The sequence below is a fragment of the Eretmochelys imbricata genome, chromosome 24 (genome assembly GCF_965152235.1).
Source record: "Eretmochelys imbricata isolate rEreImb1 chromosome 24, rEreImb1.hap1, whole genome shotgun sequence".
Taxonomy (NCBI): domain Eukaryota; kingdom Metazoa; phylum Chordata; order Testudines; family Cheloniidae; genus Eretmochelys; species Eretmochelys imbricata.
This window is the reverse complement of record NC_135595.1, coordinates 11,137,804-11,160,638: the sequence shown is the minus strand read 5'-3', so window position 1 is coordinate 11,160,638 and position 22,835 is coordinate 11,137,804. Positions and strand designations below refer to the sequence as shown.

Sequence of the window (22,835 nt, the reverse complement as noted above, 5' to 3'; positions counted from 1 at the left end):
ATTGTTCCCCTCTATTCGACATTGGTGAGGCCTCATCTGGAGTACTGTGTCCAGTTTTGGGCCCCATACTACAAAAAGGATGTGGAAAAATTGGAGAGAGTACAGCGAAGGGCAACAAAAATGATTAGGGGACTGGAACACATGACTTATGAGGAGAGGCTGAGGGAACTGGGATTGTTTAGTCTACGGAAGAGAAGAATGAGGGGGGATTTGATAGCTGCTTGTAACTACCTGAAAGGTGGATCCAAAGAGGATGGATCTAGACTATTCTCAGTGATAGCAGATGACAGAACAAGGAGTAATGGTCTCAAGTTGCAATGGGGGAGTTTAGGTTGGATATTAGGAAAAACTTTTTCACTAGGAGGGTGGTGAAACACTGGAATGCGTTACCTAGGGAGGTGGTGGAATCCCCTTCCTTAGAAGTTTTTAAGGTCAGGCTTGACAAAGCCCTGGCTGGGATGATTTAGTTGGGATTGGTCCTGCTCTGGGCAGGGGATTGGACTAGATGGCCTCCAGAGGTTCCTTCCAACTCTGTTATTCTATGATTTTATGGAGCTGGCAGAAGGTTTCTGAACCTGAACCTGCCCTACTCTCAGCATCCTGTGTGTGGGGTGGGTGGGAGGAAAGAGTATTTAATTTAGATGGATAAAAGGGGCCCCGAGAGTCAAAGGTGCTAACACAACCCAGTCACTGTCCAGAATTGAACAAGATGTGGGTTTTGGTACAGAAACTTCATCCTGCTGAGTCCTATAGCTTTGAAATGTTTAAATAAGGCTTTCTTTTTAAAGCATCCCTTGTTCCCTTTAGCTGGAGAGTGACTTTAGAAGGAAAAACCACCTTGTGATAAGTGTCATTTTTGGGGGAAAGGGATGGGCTAGAGCTGTTTAAAGTCCAGTCCTGTTTCCTAGAAGATAAAACCAGACAAATGCACACACAAGGTGGAAGAAAAGAACAACTAAGTTAGAAACTGTAGCTTCAGTCTCTGGAGTTGATGCTCACTTGTAGCCTCGCTGCTGGAAAAACACAGGCCGAGCCCCAGGGTCTTATGAGCCACTCCAAGATCTGGCAAACTTGTACCGGCATCAAGCTGTTTAGGGCATTGCTTTGAGCTGCCTCTTTCTGGTCACAGGCTTAAAGCACTGTTGCAAAATATGCAGTCTTGGCCAGCTCATAGTAAACACGAGGAAAAAGGAGAGGGAGAGAGGAAAGTGAAGAAATAAGGTACAGCTGGAAAAGGACACGTTTGAGCAAGGAAAACAAAGTCTCACATCGCAGGGGGTGCTTGAGATTCAGCTGGAACCAGTAGAGATGGTGATGTCATCTGGGTCCCGCTCTCTGGTCTGGTCTGGTCAGGACATCTCTCAGGACCAGGATGGGCGAAGGTTCGGGATCTTACGCAATGGTGGAGGTGGCAGCTGTGATGCTGAGGCTCATTGCCATAGCCAGGGAGTGTTGGGTGGAATAGCCCATCCCCTTGTTGTTTTGTCTGCCAATTAAACCTAATTTCCAACACCAATGTGGGTTAACTGATTTTCGGTCTCATACTGCTCTTATTCACCAGGCATGATCTTAACAAAGTCCTTGAGTTATATTAGGAGGCCTTTTGTGCGGACTATTCCAGTTTGTCTCCCGTTCTTATCTTTTCCCATCAATATTTGTTCTAGGTTATTGGGACATTCCATGACCTTCCACTCACTTCTCATAGTTGAGCTCACAGGATAAATGTGTAGGCCCAGTTATTATAACCGGTGGATCAGGGCATGGCTGGAGCATACCACACTGCAGTGACTGATCTCACTTACGCTAGAAGTAGGGCCGGCCACTGCATAGTCCCAGAATAAAGAAGCGCAAAGGTTGTCTAAAGCCCATGATCCTCCTCCAGCCCTGCCCCAAGTGCAGAATGGAGTAACTGAGAACCAGGCCCAGTGCATGCATCCTATGTCCTCCCCCAACCACTCTGCTGATTACGCTGGCTGGAGGGGGAGTGGGGGGGAGTGGATGCGGCGTGGATGCGGCGTTGGGGAAAGAACAGAGCAGAGGATCTGCAGTGTTCCCAGGCCAAGAGACCGCCCTGGTTTCCATGTGGGCACCTTTGCAGATCTCTGACTCAACCTTGAACGTTATCTTGGAGGGTTAGGCCTTACCTACACAGGTCAGAGCAACCTCACGGCTTAGCTATAGCAGGGTAACGATTGCTGATCCACTACCGTGCTCTAAGAATAGCTCTCTGCATGGACGCTGCATAGAAATAAATGACTTTGTTCCAGAATAATTGCTCTGCTTTGGAGTGCCAGTTGATCTCGCCATATAGACAATCCGTTAAAGACCTGAAAGCTTGCAAACAAAACTGCCAGCAAATCCCAGGCTGTCTCCATCTTCCCTGTTTATTGCTTGGCCTCTGGGGCTGGGCTGCAACATACCAAGGGGGAGATGAATATCTGGTCTGCAGTCTTCCAGATGCTTTGCCACAGCTCGCAGCAGGGCTACCGGTGCAAAGAGGGCCCAGGCCCAGCATGTGCTGCCGTCGAAAGGCAGCTTGAATCCAGGCAGTTCTGACCCACTAATACAGATTGACCCACCCCATGAATGGTCTCCTTTAGCAGACTTGGCACAGAATTCTGTAACAGAGTCAGGCTAAATCACCTGGACTTGCCTCTCCCTGCTGCCTGGGGAGATGCTGGAGGCAGGGGTGGCAGGTTTGTATAACTTGTGGAGGTGCCCAGAACGGGTCCAAGTCTCCCCCACACACCTGCCTAAGGCTCTGGGAAGGAGTTTGGATGCTGGAAGGGGTTGGAGTGCAGATGGGGTGTGGGCTCTGGGATGGCGTTTGGGTGCAGGCTTTGGGCTGGGGCCAGGGGTTGGGGTGCAGGAGGGGGTTTGTGATGCAGGCTCTGTGAGGTAGTTTGGGCGCTGGGTGCGGGCTGTGGGCTGGGACAGTGGGTTGGGGTGCAGGAGGGGGTGCTGGGGTCCCAAACCTTGGTGGAGCCAGGCCCTCCGGGCCCTGAATTTGCTGGAGCCCAGGTACCATGGGCCCATACAACTTGCTGCCCCTGGCTGGAGCTGGACTCTCCTTGACTGAATAGGCAGCTGGTGGTGGTGTGTTCTTTGGGCAGGGCCTGGGCAGTGGAACAAGCTTCCACCAGGGCTCTCTGCAGGGACCACGTTTGTAGTCAGAAAAGTTGAGGCCGGCTGGGGGTTGAGAGGGGAAAACCCTCCCTGCTGGGCCTTAGGGTGGAGTTCTTCTGGGACTTTGTGAGCTGACGACCCAATGCCTTCCCCTGGGGTAACTGGACTTTTGGTGTCCGGTAAGTACAACTGACTGGATGCTGCTAGGTCCAAAACCAGGCACCTGGCAACCCTAGAGCAGGGTCAGGTTTGCTACTGACTTGTCAGGTGTTTATGTAATGAGGTTAATGAGCAAGGAGCTCCATTCCACAGCAGTGCTTCCATGCTGGCTCCGAGCCCCAGAGCCCTAAGGAGAGACCTCCAGGGCTGGTTCCAGACGACACACGGGCCTAGGGTCCTGCCTGTTCAGAGTCTGCTTGGGGCTGGCTTCTGTGGCACAAGGGCAGACAGAAGAGCGTTATAAGGAAAACAAAGCAGCATCCCTGAGAATACAATGGGACCTGGAGGCCATTGGAAACCTCAGCCATGCTCCATAGTGGTTCCTGCATTCTGGAGCTGGGCGTATTGCCTATTGCTGGGAAGCAGCCTCCCTCAGAGTAACATTTTGCTGTTACAGCTTCGAGCTCCGTGGTCAGAAACCAACCATCCAGTCATCTGCAGAGCGCCCGAGACGGGACAATGGAGGCCGTCAGCCCGCCAAATGAAGGTAATGCCCTTTATCTTTTGAGAACAAAGCATGGAAGAGCAGCATGTCCTAGTGGATAGAGCAGGGAGTTGGGCATCTGAGTTCTAGGACTGACCCTGCGCAGACCCATTGTGTGACTGTGGACAAGTCACTTCTCCGCTCTCTGCCTCAGTTTCTCCTAAGCTTTCTTCCAGCCAGGGCAGCGTGTCCCTAGTGAGCCATGCCACATTCTCCAACATTATGTTAGATTGGCTTCTGGAGTGATTGAGACAGGGGAGGAGCTATGGTGGTGAGCAGGAAGGGGTCAGGGCGCGAGGGGGTGGGGTGATAGGAGGGGAAGTGGGGGTGGCGGTTCTCTGTGCCAGTGTAGAAGCAGAAGCCAGTGATGACGTGACACCTTGCATGATTCTCCTCATCTCTCTGCCAACAGGCCAGTTTGCCCCAGGCTCCTTCCTGGAGAAGCTGAATTCCCTGGTGAAAGGAATCGGCTGCCCCAATCCCAATGTGGGGAGGGCCCCGCACAAAGCCTTTGACAAGAGATGGGCGAGTCTGCCAAATCCAGCCCCTCCCCCTGCCGAGGTGCCAGTGACCGCATCCCCTCCATCATCTTGCTCCAACGGTAAAAAATCACCACCTGCGCATGGCGCACATTGGGCTATCACAGCCCATCTGGGTGCTCCCAGCCCAGGAGCAGGTAACAAGGGGTCCGAACTACTTTTATCCCAAGGAAAACAACTGCCCAGCATGTGGGACCATGGAGAGTGGGCCTCGGGCCTCACTGCAGAGCTACTGGAGTGAGCCCTGGCAGAGGCACTAAGAACTTTCTCGTGGTGTACACCGTCCATCCCTGCTGCAGCTGTTGTCCACTGAGTCTGGGCCATGCTCAGCTGCCACCTCCCTGCCTGGCTGGCTCAGTGTCATGCCCAATCCCTGTGCCTCTTACCCGCTTCGCCCTGCGGCATGGGGCCAGGGTGGTACGCTCCTGGGACAGGAGTGGCTCCATGGCAGTGGTGAGGAGGAGCAGTGTTTGCTGCCCCACTGGCTGGTGTGCCCACTCAGGTTTGGCCCTACAGGCCCTCTGTCATGGGGTCGGGGGGAGACAGTAGGGTGGACAGTGTTGCTGCGTGGCAGAACGTGTGTCTGGCTGCAGGAGAGATCTCTCTCCCCCCAGACTGGGCCGGTGCTACTTCCCCTCCCCATGGCCACCCCCCTCAGTCCTGCAGCTCAGTCAGTGCATGGCCTCTCCTCTGAGAGCAACCTCAGGTGGGACGGGTGTGGGGAGGGAGGCTGAGAAGCCAATGCTTGCCGGGGCAGTTGTTTGTTCCTGTTTGGGGACATGCTGACATGGGAGCTGGGGAGAACTCGGGTGAGGCTGGGCAGGCTGACGTCTCTCCTGTGTGCCTCAGAGCTCTGCCTCGGCCCTGACACAGCTCAGCCTCCTCCCAGCTGTGACACGATCCTGACTGGCCAGCAGGAAAATTTCATCTGCCTTATTGGGAGTAATATCCTTAACCTCTATTTATTAACAATCACCAAAACAGAATACACATGCAAAGCATATAATGCTCATCACTCCCAATAAGGGTTGCCAACCCTCCAGGATTGTCCTGAGTCTCCAGGAATTACAGATTAATTAGAGATTGTCATGTGATGAAACCTCCAGGAATACCTCCAAACAAAATTAGCAACTCTAGAGAGCCTTCTAGATGAGCCCTACAGTTCTAGTGCAGGAGGGGGATACTGGGATCATTTCTTTAACATCCACCCTAAAGAAACAAACAAAGGGCACTGCCCAACTTGTGTGTTCCTTGGCTGGTCCTGTTTAGAGAATGGCAGTCTCTTCTCCCCGCTCGGTCTCCTTCCCCTCTCCATCTGGTTTGACAGATCCGGCTTCATCAGCAGCTTACTCCCTTAACTATTCCTGATCTCTGTCATCGTCTCCCTCCCAGCAGGGGAGCCCCTTAGCCATAAAGATAAAGCAAGGGCTGGCCTCAGAGGAAATGCAAAACAGGGCTTCCCCCCAGGGACTGATCAGCACCAGGATTAGAGCCCTGCTAGGGAGGATTCTGCTGCAGGGGTTGCTGGGGGATGTTTTCTTAAGGAGACGAATGCAGCCTATGGCAGAGTCAGACAGCAGTCCTGGCTGTCTTCTCACCCTTTCCTTTCTGAGGTCTTTGCTGTCAACTTGACAAGTGGGTTTGGGTCTCCGTGTTTTTTGGGGTGATGTTGTACAACATCGGGGGGGGGGAGGAAGTGCTGCTAATTAGCTGTGCATGTCTGTAAATGCCAACTCCATGTGGCTCCCTAAACTCCCCTGCTCCGACAGCTTGTGCCAGATCAGGAATCCCATCTAGTTCCACCTAGCATGTTCCGAATGCTAGTTTAAACTAATTAATGTGAAAGAAGTGATCATGCTTTTTACCAAAGAGGATGATGCGATTTCTTCCTAACTTCTTAAAAAGTTTAAATTCTCTTAAGCATCATCACACCACGTACAGTTTTAACAAATAAACTTGTAAGTTTAACATGAAAAATGCTTTGTAGCACTCACGCTCAAGTTTTTGTCTTAGGGATATTTTGTAGAAATCCCATTCTTCAAAAAAATAGCATTAGCTTGCTTTTTAAAGTTTTGCCTAAATGAATTGCCCAGCATTCAAAAGCAATTCCAGACAAACCTATATTGTTCTAAAAACTTATTACTTGTAAACTGTCAGGAGAGCTTTAGATTCCCTTCAGCATTACGTTATACAAAACACACATGCGGCCTAACTTAAAAGAGAGGCTAGTTTGAACTAATTTTTGTCAAAGAGGTCCTAACTCTTTTTACCACTTTTTATTATTTCTTCCTGACTTTAACAGAATTTAGATTTTTAAAACTTTACTTGATGCAATTATGTTTAACAAATAAACTTCAAATGTTTAACGTGGAAACAGTGGGCACTGATAAATGCTTTGTAGCTGTCACATGTGCTTTTAAAGATAACACGAGAAAACAGAACATTGATAAATGTAAGTGAAGCAGCTTTGTAGTGTGCTCTCACGCGCACACACACTCACTCACAAACCTGTATTTTGTAGCGGTCTAATGAAATAATGACAGTTTATACAGGGCTAGCATTTGTCAACTGTGGAGAAGCAAAGCCTTTATTTGGGCCATTTTTTCCTTCTACTTAATAATTGAGACATGGCCTATCTGAAGAACCCGATCCCCTCAAGCCGCCACCTCCTGTCTTCTAAAAGAATTTAGTGTTTGCAGCAAAAGAATTCTTAATCACAGGATTAAAATTAAATAAAATTAGCTTTTAAATATTTTATTTCAATTTTCTATCACAAATTTAAAAAATAATGTAAACATGTTTTTTAAATTGAATGTATCTGTTACAGCTTAAAGAGATGCCAAGAACAGGAAATTAAGTTTACTTCATTTCCATAACTAAATCATTATTTTGCAGCAGAGACACATCCTACACCTTAAATAATACCCTAGCAACAACTATGTTGTTTTGTTTTTGTCTAGCATCACATTTAAGGGGCCCTAAAGAATTATTTTTCTTTTTTTATATAACACCTTAACCCTAGATGCTTTAGACAGTTAAATAATACAAGACAGTAGATGAGAGCCCTGGGCAATTACTGAAAACGCGTGTTAGGATGACTAAAAGCCTACTGCAGAGGGCCTGGGGGGAAATTAAAAGGCACAGCTTTTAAGGAAGAGGGCATGATTTGAGGAGGTATATAGAAAAGGGGGGAGATGAATGGTTCAGGGCTATTTTGTGTTGGCCCAGATGCCCTACTGCCTATATTTCTAACACACGCACAAGTACATGGGGTCCTATGCAACCTACTTCCCTTTTGACAGGAACCGCCTCTCCATATCCTGCTATGACCCAGACAGAAATCCCTCTTATGTGGGGTGGGAGGCCAATAGACTCTTAAACAATTGGCTGTAAATTACTGGCTAAGAAGCTGTTGCTGTTGTATGAAAGAGAATGAGCTTTTCAGACCTATTGATTGAAGATGGAAGAGTCCAATTTCAGCCCTCAAGGAAACATATTCTAGGAGAAAAAGCAACTGATTGCATGGACTGAACAAATGTTGCATGTCTGTTCATATGTAGTTTCGTAGTCCTGGAGAGCTTGATGGTGTTGGTTGCCCTATGGAAAAATAACAAATTGCACAACTGTACGTACTTTTTGGTTGGCAGTCTAACTCTCTGTGATCTGTTACTTGGCACAGTTTACTGAGGGTATGTCTACACTACAAAATTAGGTTGAATTTATAGAAGTCGTTTTTTAGAAATCGTTTTTATATATTCGAGTGTGTGTCCACCCACAGAAAATGCTCTAAGTGCATTAACTCGGCGGAGTGCTTCCACAGTATCGAGGCAAGCGTCGACTTCCGGAGTGTTGCACTGTGGGTAGCTATCCCACAGTTCCCGCAGTCTCCGCCGCCCATTGGAATTCTGGGTTGAGATCCCAATGCCTGATGGGGCTAAAACATTGTCACGGGTGGTTCTGGGTACATATCGTCAGGCCCCTGTTCCCTCCCTCCCTCCATGAAAGCAGCAGCAGACAATCGTTTCGCGCCTTTTTTCTTGAGTTACCTGTGCAGATGCCATACCTCAGCAAGCATGGAGCCTGCTCAGGTAACTGTCACCCTATGTCTCCTGGGTGCTGGCAGATGTGGTACTGCATTGCTACACAGCAGCATCAACCCATTGCCTTGTGGCAGCAGAAGGTACAGTAGGACTGGTAGCCGTCATCGTCATGTCCGAGGTGCTCCTGGTCGCCTCTGTGAGGTCGATCAGGAGAGCCTGGGCAGACATGGGTGCAGGGACTAAATTTGGAGTGACTTGACCAGGTCATTCTCTTTAGTCCTGCAGTCAGTCCTATTGAACCATCTTATGGTGAGCAGGCAGGCGATACGGATTGCTAGCAGTCCTACTGTACCATCTTCTGCCAGGCAGGCAAGAGATGAGGATGGCTAGCAGTCCTACTGCACCATTTTCTGCCGAGCAGCTATGAGATGTGGATGGCTTGCAGTCCTTCTGCACCGTCTGCTGCCAGCCAAAGATGTAAAAGGTAGATGGAGTGGATCAAAACAAGAAATAGACCAGATTTGTTTTGTACTCATTTGCTTCCCCCCCTTCCCCGTCTAGGGGACTCATTCCTCCAGGTCACACTGCAGTCACTCACAGAGAAGGTGCAGCGAGGTAAATCTAGCCATGTATCAATCAGAGGCCAGACCAACCTGCTTGTTCCAATAAGAACAATTACTTAGGTGCACCATTTCTTATTGGAATCCTCCGTGAAGTCCTGCCTGAAATACTCATTGATGTAAAGCCACCCCCTTTGTTGATTTTAATTCCCTGTAAGCCATGTCATCAGTCGCTCCTCCCTCCGTCAGAGCAATGGCAGACAATCGTTCCGCGCCTTTTTTCTGTGCGGACGCCATACCAAGGCAAGCATGGAGGCCGCTCAGCTCACTTTGGCAATTAGAAGCACATTAAACACCACACGCATTATCCAGCAGTATATGCAGCACCAGAACCTGGCAGAGCGATACCGGGCGAGGAGGCGACGTCAGCGCGGTCACGTGAGTGATCAGGACATGGACACAGATTTCTCTCAAAGCATGGACCCTGCCGATGCATGCATCATGGTGCTAATGGGGCAGGTTCATGCTGTGGAACGCAGATTCTGGCCTCGGGAAACAAGCACAGACTGGTGGGACCGCATAGTGTTGCAGGTCTGGGACGGATTCCCAGTGGCTGCGAAACTTTCGCATGCGTAAGGGCACTTTCATGGAACTTTGTGACTTGCTTTCCCCTGCCCTGAAGCACATGAATATCAAGATGAGAGCAGCCCTCACAGTTGAGAAGCGAGTGGCGATAGCCCTGTGGAAGCTTGCAACGCCAGACAGCTACCGGTCAGTTGGGAATCAATTTGGAGTGGGCAAATCTACTGTGGGGGCTGCTGTGATGCAAGTAGCCAACGCAATCAAAGATCTGCTGATATCAAGGGTAGTGACCCTGGGAAATGTGCAGGTCATAGTGGATGACTTTGCTGCAATGGGATTCCCTAACTGTGGTGGGACCATAGACGGAACCCATCTCCCTATCTTGGCACCGGAGCACCAAACCGGCGAGTACATAAACCGCAAGGGGTACTTTTCAATAGTGCTGCAAGCTCTGGTGGATCACAAGGGACATTTCACGGACATCAACGTGGGATGGCCGGGAAAAGTACATGATACTCGCATCTTCAGGAACTCTGGTCTGTTTCAAAAGCTGCAGGAAGGGACTTTATTCCCAGACCAGAAAATAACTGTTGAGGATGTTCCACGGTATGCATCCGATGAAGTGAGCTGTAGCTCACGAAAGCTCATGCTCAAATAAATTGGTTAGTCTCTAAGGTGCCACAAGTACTCCTTTTCTTTTTGCGAATACAGACTAACACGGCTGTTACTCTGAAACCTGTCGAAATGCCTATAGTTATCCTTGGGGACCCAGCCTACCCCTTAATGCCATGGCTCATGAAGCCGTACACAGGCAGCCTGGACAGTAGTCAGGAGCTGTTCAACTACAGGCTGAGCAAGTGCAGAATGGTGGTAGAATGTGCTTTTGGATGTTAAAGGCGCGCTGGCGCAGTTTACTGACTCGCTTAGACCTCAGCGAAACCAATATTCCCACTGTTATTACTGCTTGCTGTGCGCTCCACAATGTCTGTGAGAATAAGGGGGAGACGTTTATGGTGGGGTGGGAGGTTGAGGCAAATCGCCTGGCTGCTGGTTATGCGCAGCCAGACACCAGGGCGGTTTGAAGAGCACAGGAGGGCACGGTGTGCATCAGAGAAGCTTTGAAAACCAGTTTCATGACTGGCCAGGCTACGGTGTGAAAGTTTTGTTTGTTTCTCCTTGATGAAACCCTTCTGTTGCTTGGGCAATCCTCTGGGGTGGAGTGGCTGGTTGGCCGGTGGCCCCCCCCACCGCGTTCTTGGGCGTCTGGGTGTGGAGGCTACGGAACTTGTGGAGGAGGGCGGTTGGTTACACAGGGGCTGTAGTGGCAGTCTGTGCTCCAGCTGCCTTTGCTGCAGCTCAACCATACACTGGAACATACTGATTTGATCCTCCAGCAGCCTCAGCATTGAATCCTGCCTCCTCTCATCACGCTGCCACCACATTTGAGCTTCAGCCCTGTCTTCAGCCCACCACCTCTCCTCCCGGTCATTTTGTGCTTTCCTGCACTCTGACATTATTTGCCTCCATGCATTCGTCTGTGCTCTGTCAGTGTGGGAGGACAGCATGAGCTCAGAGAACATTTCATCGTGAGTGCGTTTTTTTTTTTCTTTCTAATCTTCACTAGCCTCTGGGAAGGAGAAGATCCTGTGATCATTGAAACACATGCAGCTGGTGGAGGGGAAAAAAAGGGACAGCGGTATTTAAAAAGACACATTTTATAAAACAGTGGCTACGCTCTTTCAGAGTAAACCTTGCTGCTAACATTACATACATAGCACATGTGCTTTCGTTACAAGGTTGCATTTTGCCTCCCCCCTCCCCATGGCTACCCCCTCCCCATGGCTAACAGCGGGGAACATTTCTGTTCAGCCACAGGCAAACAGCCCAGTAGGAACGGGCACCTCTGAGTGTCCCCTGAAGAAAAGCACCCTATTTCAACCAGGTGACCATGAATGATATCTCACTCTCCTAAGGATAACATAGAGAGATAAAGAACAGATGTTGTTTGAACGCCAGCAAACATACACTGCAATGCTTTGTTGTACAATGATTCCTGAGCATGTTACTGGCCTGGAGTGGTAAAGCGTCCTACCATGGAGGACACAATAAGGCTGCCCTCCCCAGAAATCTTTTGCAAAGGCTTTGGGAGTACATCCAGGAGAGCCGCGAATGCCAGGGCAAATAATTCCTTTCACATGCTTGCTTTTAAACCATATATATTATTTTAAAAGGTACACTCACCAGAGGTCCCTTCTCCACCTGCCGGGTCCAGGAGGCAGCCTTGGGTGGGTTCAGGGGGTACTGGCTCCAGGTCCAGGGTGAGAAACAGTTCCTGGCTGTCAGGAAAACCGGTTTCTCCGCTTGCTTGCTGTGAGCGATCTACAACCTCATCATCATCTTCTTTGTCCCCAAAACCTGCTTCTGTGTTGCCTCCATCTCCATTGAAGGAGTCAAACAACATGGCTGGGGTAGTGGTGGCTGAACCACCTAAAACGGCATGCAGCTCGTCATAGAAGCAGCATGTTTGGGGCTCTGACCCGGAGCGGCCATTCGCCTCTCTGGTTTTCTGGTAGGCTTGCCTCAGCTCCTTAAGTTTCATGCAGCACTGCTTCGGGTCCCTGTTATGGCCTCTGTCCATCATGCCCTGGGAGATTTTTGACAAAGGTTTTGGCATTTCAAAAACTAGAACGGAGTTCTGATAGCACGGATTCCTCTCCCCATACAGCGATCATATCCTGTACCTCCCATTCAGTCCATGCTGGAGCTCTTTTGCGATTCTGGGACTCCATCATGGTCACCTCTGCTGATGAGCTCTGCCTGGTCACCTGCAGCTTGCCACGCTGGCCAAACAGGAAATGAGATTCAAAAGTTCGCAGTTCTTTTCCTGTCTACCTGACCAGTGCATCTGAGTTGAGAGTGCTGTCCAGAGCAGTCACAATGGAGCACTCCGGGATAGCTCCCGGAGGCCAATACTGTTGAATTGTGTCCACAGTACCCCAAATTCGACCCGGCAAGGCCGATTTAAGCACTAATCCACTTGTCAAGGGTGAAGTAAGGAAATCAATTTTAAGAGCCCTTTAAGTCAAAAAAAAAGGGCTTCATCGTGTGGATGGGTGCAGGTTTACATCGATTTAACGCTGCTAAATTCGACCTAAAGTCCTAGTGTAGACCAGGACTGAGTAACATTCTTATGTCTGGAAGGAAAACTCCAAGACTGTCTTACACAGTCTGGTTTATTAGGAAAGGCTATATGTTTGTTTTAGACCTAGTCATTGAGAGACATTTGATTGTGGTTAAAAGGAGGCCTTATGAGGCAAATAAGAAGTACAAGGTTTTCTTATCAGACCATGTCGGCTTATCTCAGTTTCCCTGGTACTGTTAGAAACCCTCAACGGAAAATGTATCAACAACTTACCAGACTGTTCAACAGGGTTTGCCTCTTTATTCCATAAGTGTCTTTATAACCATTTTGGCAACAATTGTTATGCTTTGCGTGGATATTTACATACTAATAACTCAGAGATCTATGGCATGGTGTAGGATATTTCTGATTGTAACTGGTGGATTCATCACCTGTTGGCCTCCGTTGTTTGTTCTGGTGCTCACAGATGTAGCCTGCAAAGTAAAAGTGTGCCATTTTATACAAGGCTGGCTGGTTCATTGCCTTGGCCCTCATTAATTCTGCACTGAATCTCAGCATTTACATTATGGCCAGCAAGAAACCATGGCGGTTTTCTTTCACCTTGTTTGTGGCTGTCTAGTGAAGACCAGCTTGACCAGATCTTTGTCTGTGATCTGTGTTGGACCATAGAGGCAGCGCAAGTCTGCGGCTCATGCACTCAAATCATAGGGAAAAACGTTAGCCACGTTTTAAACGCTGAGTACCTGTTTATCACATAACTTGTCTGGGTTTTAATTCTGTAACAACTGACTCAGAAAAGTATAAAATATATAAATAATGCAAAACCAAGGGTGCAACAGCCCCATCTTCTTATCCCCTTAAACAGAAAGCCCTCCTTACTTCGGGAGGGAGACTAATAGACTTTTTGAAAAAATAGCCCTGAACTATTGTCTAAGGAAGTATTGCACAAGCTGTTGTATAAAAGAGGATGTGCCATTCTAACAGGATGGAAGTACCCTGAATCCAAGCCTCGCCAACACCAGCAGTCAAGAGGCTCATGAAGGGATCTAGATCAGGGTTACAAAGATTGTCACATGAGAGGGGTCAGGGGTCACTGACTCTAGGGCTTCCTCTTGCATCTTCCTTTTCTTTGAAAATCAAATGCAAATAAAACATAACCTCAGCCAAACACAGAGGGGTCCAGTCAGCTATTAACTCTCCCAAAGGGGATCGAGAAGGTAGGCAGGCAGGTCAGGATCAGGGAATGTCAGGGCTTGTATTGCCACTCACCATGTAGCGTGTGGGCACCTCCCATGTAATATCCATTAGCAACTGGATTCCTTGGAGTCTTTGGTTCTGCTCCCTTTTGAGGTAAAAAGCTGGTCTTATGGTGGGATTTGTTGGTTTTTATTCTCGGGGGGGCGGGGCAGGAGGGTTATGAATGTCACTCCAGTAACGGGCTTTGTCCAAGGGCCAGGTTCTCTGTGTCCCTAAAGTTGCTCTGAGTCTAGACTCAGCTAATGGCTCGGGAAGGCCGTTCCATAGCTGGATCCATTGGTCCTTGGCTCTTGTACCGTCCTGAGAGGATTATTTTTGCTATTATTGAACATCTGTCAGTAGGGACTGCAGCATTGCTAACTTGTGTGACTTTATCATGAGTCACACTATTTAGGGTCTGTCTTTAAGCCCCAGCTCCTGGAGTCACATGAATATGTAAGAATCTCTGCTTTGGTTTGTCTATAAAAAGCAAGTTTCTAGCCATTATGATTGCAGGGGAAAGTTTGAAAATGTGACCTCAGTGTAACTTTTAGGCTCAGAAACCAGAAGGCAAATAAAAAGAACCCAAAATGTATACGTGTTTTTTTTAATATCTTGTGGGTTTTAAACCCAACTGATGATTTTTCAGTGCTTAGGGCTGGTGATGCTGCTGCTGTGTCTGGACTACCGTGCCTTTCTGCTAATGTAGTATTCCCCAAACAGCTCTGCCTCTGGAGCCCAGACCGCTTCTGGTGCATTGCCATTGTCAGTGACTGGATGGGCAGGTCGTGCTACTGGGACAATTGGGATGGCCCACAGAAACAGAGCCGGTGCCCTCTTTGGTTGTGCTTAGATGCCTTCTGTGTCCCTCCTGTAGGGCTGACCTCAGGCCTTGTGTGGTCTTGATGCTGTATCAGGTACCTGTCTGAAATCTAACCTCCTCTCCCACTTGCAGTTGAGATTGCTGGACACTCTTGTTTCTCCGGTTCCAGATTCCAGCTTGTATCTCTTTACTTAACAACTACTTCAGGGTGATCTGTCTTTGGCCCAAGTCATTTGCTAGGTGTTGGCACGAAGGCTTTTGTCCTTTGGCCTGTGAGGCTTGTACAGTGCTGTAAGCAGTGCTGTAGCAGTTTTAACAGTGTCAGTAGAGAAGCCAATGGGTGTGTCTACGCTGCAATTAAACACCGACAGCTGGCCCGTGTCAGATGACTCGGGCTTGTGGGGGTCAGGCTTGTGGGGCTCAGGCTATGGGGCTGTAAAATTGCGGTGTAGAGATTAATACTCAAGCTGCAGTCTGGACTCTGGGACCCTCCCGACCCACAGGGTCCCAGAGCTCAGACTCCAGCCTGAGCCCAAATGTCTACACTGTAGGTTCACAGCCCTGCAAGCCTGAGTCAGCTGACACAGGCCAGTGTAGACATGTCCCTGGGGGAGGGGATATTTATTTTTAAATCAGTGTCTTTACTATTTATGGCTATTTTTACAAACTTTTCTGCCAACCTATTTGACTGAACATAGGGCTTGACGTGGTGGGTCTGAACTGGCCTGGCACAGAACAACCTGAAATGAGCCACTCCTGGGAACCAGCACTCCATTGCACTAGGCACTTGCACAAACACAGGCCGGAGACTGTCCTTGCCCTCATTAATTCATTGCTAATCCCATGGGGAGCAAACTGATTTACAGCATGCTGCCACAGTGCTCCGAGATGCTCCTTAGTGTGCAAACAGCTCAACTTAAAAAGAATGTGGTAGCCGCGGCACACTAAGGAGAGGTGACCTTTTCCATGTAATTTGCAGAGCGCAGTGTAATTTGGAGAGTTTCACGTCTGGATGTTTGATCTTTGCTGATGTGGTGACATGAGGAGGGTCCTACCCGCTGGTTTGTGGTGACCCGCTATCCCTTCCCTGAGAGCAGGGGGGCTCAGGCCCGGAGTCTGCAATGGGATGGTGTGCTGTGTCTGTTTCGAAGTGACTCTGATCAATTTTCAGTCCATGCTGGTGGCACGGCCGCTGTGAAATTCTCTGTTATGCCTCACAAGCAGGCATGTGATTTAGAGCTGCTGCTGTTTCAATTTCCCACAGGACTCCCTACTGTTGTACCGCTGCCTGTGAGTGCTCAGCGAGAGCCTGTCACCAAACCGATCGCTGAGGTGAGCGTCTCGTCGGCTTGGGGAAGCAGGACAGCCGCCCGCCCCCCACTTGCTCCCGCAGGTAGGAGAATCACTACTGTTAGAAGGGATCAATACACACTTCCCCTCCTCCATGGGATCCCCCATGGATGGGGATGGGTTCCCCTAAAACAACACTTCCTTGTGTACCAGTGAACCCCAAGGCGCTCAAAGGGAGGGAGTTTATTACAGGACTAACCCATCAGTGATCCTGCTGTGCAAATTCTTTGTTGCATTTTTCTCAGTGTCAACAATTAAACCAAACTGGTCAGTTTCCCTTTCGTCTTTGCTCTGTGTCTGCCTTCAGGTTCTCATGCAGTAGCCCAATGGCGGGATGTTTATTATTTATTTGTAGAGCTCAGAGACCCCACCTGAGATCAAGGCCCCATTCTGCTAGATGCTGTGTGTACTTAAAACAAGAAAACAGCGCTTGCCCTGATTAGCTCACGGTTGAAGATGAGATGCAGGGTCGAGATGGAGGCCGAGGGGGAGGGGTTGTGCCCCAGGGCTTGCAGCAGGTCCATGGCACATCTGGGAATAGACTCCAAGTCCTCATCTGCTTTGGGCTGGCTCGAGCGTGGGAAGGGGAGAAAAGTTTAAATCCAAACAAAGCACCTGTGTGTTTGGCCCATGAGCCTCTGAGCTGGTGAATCTCGTACAGCGCTGCCGGCTGGGCTGTAGTAGTTTAATAGCCCCAGTAGACAGCCACTGGGCATGTCTGTGCTGCAATTAAACACCCTTTAGTGTCGAGCTGCAGCAGCTTGCCAGGCAGCCCCACAAAGAACAAGTGCAGCCAAAGCACTAGCAGGTGAGCGTGCCTTGGAACAGGTTTCCTGGGCCTAGCTGAGGTCCAGCTGCGTCTCTCTTTCTCTCCTCCTCTGCGAGCAGAACTGCTTCCTCCCCAGGCTGTCGGCTCCATGCACTCGGCTTCCTCCTGGGGCCAGGGGAGAGTCTGGCCTTAGAGCTAGGCTTCCCCTGAGTACTTCTGTGACTCGCCCGCCCTTGTTCTAGCACCCATGGGAGTCCTAGCACAGTGCAGCCCTGTTGCCTTCACACCCCACCTCCACTGACCCCTGGCAGTGCCCTGACTCTCATGAAAAGTACCCCGGGATCTTCAATGAGCACAAGTGCCCGGGATTGAGCTCTGATGTCTTGACGGCGGCACAGCGCCTGCTCCAGTCGTCATGCTGGCGGATTGGCGCAAGAGCGCCGGTGAAGGCCTAGGCTGTAGCCTTGCTATAACCGTGCTGTGACCGTGTCCCCTTGCAGCGTGTGCTGCACGGTCAGTCCAGTGTTTCAGCTTGATTAGAGGCCGTGCAGAGGTCTCACCTCCACACCGTGCTTTAGGTATGGACTTAGCTAGGGCTTGACCACATGCAGCACGAGATGTTCCTCAGTTTCCCCTCTAAATCCTGAACTGGCTTGACCCTGCTTAGCTGGAGCCAATGGGATCCCTGCAGGTTATCAGGGAGTGAGCCAGCATAGGGACAATGGCACTCCACCCAAAGGGATATTGAATTTCAGCCCTTCCCCAAGGGCTCTGGGTTTGGGGGGGAAGGAGTGGGGAGAAAGCTGCCAGTGAGGCAGGTGAAGCTGAGCAGACACCCCCACCCTCATTGTCACTAGGAGGAAGTGATGGCAGCTGATAAGGGAAATGCAGTTCCCAGTGGGAGGGAGGTGGTGGCCCATGGCAGGTTCAGGAGTGGTCATGCTTCTCTTCCTGAGATAAGTCTCTGGTGGCTCCTGTCCAAACTGCTTCCTTCCTCTCTGTCCCAGGCAGCTGGAAAGCCAAGGAGCACTCCTGGATGGGATTACAATCCTCCTGAGGGGAGTGCGAGGGTTTGAAAGGCCTGGGAGGCAGGAGCTGGCCTGGCAGCCGGGGAATCAGGTTGGAGAGCCTAGTGTTTGGGTGAGGGGGTATTTGAGATGGTGCATGTCCTTCATGGGGAGAAGATACTTTTTGGGGTACATCCCAAGGGAAGGTGCTTTAGAGAGACATCTCACTGGGACCGAGCAGGGGGAGGGGCATTCTTGCCACCCACCACTGCGTTAAAAAGACCCATGAGCTCCCCCGCAGGGAGCTGGGAAGCTGGAGGACACACCTCCTCTTAGAGAGAGGACACACCTTTGAACTCTGTGGAAATAGCCTGAAGTAAGAGGGGCAGAGTGGGGAAGGATTGCTTGGAAAATAGGATCTGACCCTCCTGAAATGGAGACAGGGCTGTGGTCAGAGTGGGGTGTGAGAGCCAGGACTCCTGGGTTTTATTTGTAGCTCTGCTGCTGGCTCTCTGTGTGGCCTTGGGTGAGTCACTGCCCCTCTCTGTGCCTTAGTTTATCAAGTTTGTCCAAAGGTCGGGGAAGGGGGTGGTGATCTTTCCCTGCCTCCCTGGGGCTGAGGCTGAATCAGTGGCCTCTTCCAGATCAAGACATGGAAGGTGCTAGGTGACCACTGTTCCCTCGAAGCTGTGCACGTGTGTGCGTGCCCTCAGATCCTAAACCCCGTGCACAAGGTGAAACACCGTGCGCACAAAAATTGCAAAGAGGAAATTTTTTGCGCTCACGGCCTGTCACATTGTAGGTGACACGTGTGAGTTAACACCTGCCACTTCCCCATCTGGACAAAGGCCTGAGATGAAAGACGCTGGTGAGTGCTGAAGCCCTTGCTCCTTCTCCACCATACTGGGGGCCAGGGCACCCCTCCCTCTTGCCCTGCCCCCAGCGTGTCTTGTCTCACACATGCAACAGGACTCTGCTGCCCCCAGGCTCAGCTGGGGCGTTGCTGTGCTGGGCTCCCCAGCAGATGGAGCAGCAAGCGGTTCCCTGGCCACGCCCGTTACATGGCAGCAACAGCCCTGGGGAGGTAGGGCAGGGGAGCTGAGCGGTGCCTACTCAATCCAGCCCCATCCGCCCTTCACGCTGCCGTCCAGGGGGGCTGCGGTGTCTGGGGGGGAGGTAAGGGAGACCCCCACCCCTGTGTGTATGGAGCCATGGGGGGAATAGTCCAGAAATGGGCTGTCAGAGGGGACCAGGCTTCTGACCCTATTGCCCTCTGGGGGGACATGAGCAAAGATGGGGTTGAGCCCCAGTGCTGGAATCCAGCCTGCCCTGATGTGTGGGGCCAGGTCCCATCCAGCAATTGGCTGAGCTGCTGCCCCTCCTCCCACTGCTCTTTCTGGGGGCGGGGGTAATTGGAAGGCTCTGCTCTTTTCTGGCATAAAGGGGTGTCTCCCGCTCCCATCTCTCAGGCCTTGGTTTGCACATGGGTAGGGCCCTGCCAAATTCACAGCCATGAAAAACACATGGACTGTGAAATCTGGCTCCCCCCCTCTCCCCCCCCCCCCGAAATTGGTATAGTAGAGGGTAAAATTACACAGAAGATCAGATGTCACGGGGGAGACCAGCGTTTCTCACATGGTGGGTCCTGACCCAAAAGGGAGTTGCAGGAGGGGGCTTGGTATTGCTGCCCTTACTTCTGCGCTGCTGCCTTCCGAGCCGGGCGGCCGGAGAGCAGTGGCTGCTCACTGAAGGTCCAGCTCTGCAGGCAGCAGCGCAGAAGTCAGGGCAGCAGCAAGGGTGCCCCGTTATCAGATGGGAGGTAGAGTGACGCTCCTACCCCAGCCCTAGGTGAGTGTTCTCCCCTCTCAGACTACGTGCAAGGAACTGGCATGGTGTGTCCGTCGCTGCATGGACCCCAGCCCAGTGAGTATGGGGCTGCAGTGAGCTGCTGCAGCTGGAGAGGACTTTGCTGGTTTGAAAGACAAGGCCCTGCTTGCGAAAACCTCAGTGGGTGGGTGTGGGGTGTATCCTGGCTTTTTAATTCCTTACCTGCAGGCAGGTGTGTCCACCCCCTGCTGGTTGCAGCAGACCCCTTGCAGCTTCCTTCGCCATTGCAGCAGGGCAGAACTCACTTCTAGCACTTTGACGTGGAGCGCCTGGGCTGGATCGGAAGGGCTTGATCTCACAGGGCTCTGAGTTAAGGGGGGCACACAGAAAGCTTGTATGTAACACTCACAATGTTTAAAACTAATATGATGCAACAGCAGCTGGGCCTGGTGTTCGCTGCCAGCCAAGGACCCTCTCCCCCCACCCCACGCATACACAGCAACTCCCCACAAGCACCCCTGCACTCTTGAGGGCTTCAGCAAGGGGTTCGGGATGGAGCCCTTAGTGCCCCCCAGCAGTGTCGCAGCAAGGGAGGGATGCTTAAAAATAAAGCAATGTCCCCTTTTTAAAACTCACTGTTCCTAACAGTTGTGCCCCAGCCCTGGACCCTGCGGTTTGTTACAGCCCTGGCAATGGACTCTGATTGATTAGCAGGAGGAGCCACGGGTGTTGCCAACAGGGGGCAGGACAGTGCCCACCTACACACTGGAAGTTTGAGGCATGTGGAGCCATCCTTCCATGGAGCAGGAACACTGGGGCTTTGTTCATAGTTTAAATGGACTGTTTTAGATGCCAAGGCAGCCCAGTGTGATCGGGCAGCTTCACTCAGTCCCGTCAGTGTCCCTGGGCCTCCATGTGGATCAGCTGCAGTCATCAGGAGAGAGCTCAGCTTGGTTCCTCCTCTAAATAACACGTGGGACTGGGTTTGCTGAAGGGCTCGGCAGCTCCCATTGCACCATGCTTATGTCCAGAGTTTCAAAAGGGTTCGGTGCTCCGTGTGCTGAGCCCTTCTGAAAATAATGGGCCTACAGTAACATCACATTCCACTCTCCCATACACAGGTTCAGCTCCATGGACACTGGTGGAGCTGAAAGTGGAATTTTTCCCTAGGCTGTAACAAAGCTGCTGGTCCAGGGGAAGGTCTTGTCATCCTTAGGCCCCGATCTTGCATTCGTATCAGCACGTGCATCCTTCTGCATCCCCGGAGCCTTAGGGTTGGAGTTGCCATGCAGGCTGTTCTTACCTGCTCAGTGCAAGCCCCGCACCCAATTTTAGCACAGTAACAAAGGGCAGCTAGTTACGTTTCTTAAACCTTATCAACCCAGAACCTTTCGGCTGTGAAAAGTAATGCACTGTCAGATCAAAGGGGATTAAACGGTCTTGCAGTTAGGGATTTAAGGACCCGATCCTGATCTCATTGAAGTTGGGGGGAGCAAAAGCTGCTGTTAGTGTGGTAATGGGAGGGAAATGCTCCAGGAGCTGGAAAGTCTGCTCTGTGTATTCCGGTATGCCGAGAGGCCTCAGCTGAGATCAGGGCCCCGTTGATTTTTGAACAGTGTGAACAATGTCGCACATATTAAATGGATTAAAAACTGGTTAAGGATCGCTCTCAAAATTAATGGGGAATCATCCTCCAGTGAGATCTCTTCTAATAGGGTCCTTCAGGGCTTGGTATGGGGACAGTGCTGTTCAGGAGCTTGAACAACAATCTGGAAGAAAGCATAAAATCTTAGCTGGGAAAATTTGTGTCTGTCACCTGTCCACTGATTCATTGTGGATAATGACACATCCTTTCCACAGAGCAATCTGGGCCAGTTGGCAAGGGGACAGGGTGCTCGTGTTTTAACACTGCCCCATGCAAGGCCCTGCAGAGTGTGGGTCATGTATAAAATGGGGAACTGTGTCCTGGAATGTGGGACACTGGAAAGGACTGAGGGGTCATGGCAGAAGGAATCCAACTGAATGTGAGCTCGCAGGGCGATGCTCTAGCTCAGGGTGAACGCAATCCTCAGGTGTGTAAGGGAGCTAGCAGGTGGGAGTAGAGAGATGCTATCGCCTCTGTATAGGTTATATGTTAGTGGGGCCATTACTGGTTGCTGGGTTTCGTTCTGGTGTCCACGCAGCCACAAGAATGCTAACAAATTAGAAAGCGTTGAGGAAAGCACTACAGGAACAATTCAAGGATTGGAAAACCTGTCTGAGAGACAAACGAAACTTGATCCATTTAGTTTATCAAAGAGAAAGTTCAGAGGTGACTTAATCGTGGTTTTCAAGAACCAACGTGGGTACTTCTCTGCCTGAGGGGCTCTTAAAGGCAGAATAAGATGCAGCGGCTAGAAGCTGAAGCTAGCTAAATTCAGACTAGAAATAAGGTGCAGACTGTTGACCACTGGAACAGTTTATCTGGGAGTGTGGTGCGTTCCCCAGCACTTGGAGTCTTTACATTGAGATTGGGGGGGCTCTTAAAACACGTGCTCTGGCTCAAACACAGCTGCTGGGCCTGCCACAGGAATTGCCTGGTGAGATTCTCCGGCCTGTGACACAGGACATCAGACTAGGTCAGTGTTTCTCAAATGCAGCCACCATGACCACATGCAGCCACCAGGGGCTTTTCTTGTGGCCACAGCCTGCTGGGTGGTGATGGGGGGAGGGGCAAAGCAGTTGCCCCTCCTCAGGGCCACCTGCAGGGGTTGGTCCTTGCCCCCTTCTGGAGCCACAAACATTGTAGGAGCAGGCGGCCAGTGTGAGTTCCCACCTTCCCAGGGGTGGTGGAGGTTGGGTTTCGGCCCTGTGGTGATAGGCAGTAGGCTCTGGCGTATGGCGGCAGACTTCAGCCTCCAGCCGCAGGGCTTCAGGCTCTAGCCCTGGGCTCACCCCCCATTGCCCCTGGTCATCCCCGACACCTTCCCACCTCCCTGTGTAGGACTTAATTTGTCCCTCAGCTTGCCAGGGCTGGGTAAGTCCACTGTGAAAAGTGATATTAACAAATATACAAATATAACTTTTCAGAGTAGCAGATTTACTAGCTAGCACGTCTACAATCTCCCTGGTCACTCAATAACAGACTTAAA

At 50.6% G+C, this 22,835-nt stretch overlaps 1 protein-coding gene and 1 pseudogene across 1 annotated transcript in view; both read left to right on the top strand.

The window, feature by feature from the left end:
• The first annotated feature begins 4,213 nt into the window (after positions 1–4,213).
• Positions 4,214–22,835, top strand: part of LOC144279930 (uncharacterized) — a 36,237-nt gene continuing 17,615 nt past the window's right edge. Inside the window, exons 1-2 of the mRNA XM_077841632.1 lie at positions 4,214–4,430; positions 16,016–16,144. Coding sequence (XP_077697758.1) covers positions 4,214–4,430; positions 16,016–16,144 — 346 coding nt within the window. The remainder of the gene's footprint in view (positions 4,431–16,015; positions 16,145–22,835) is intronic.
• On the top strand, positions 7,801–13,361 carry LOC144279558 (sphingosine 1-phosphate receptor 3-like; annotated as a pseudogene).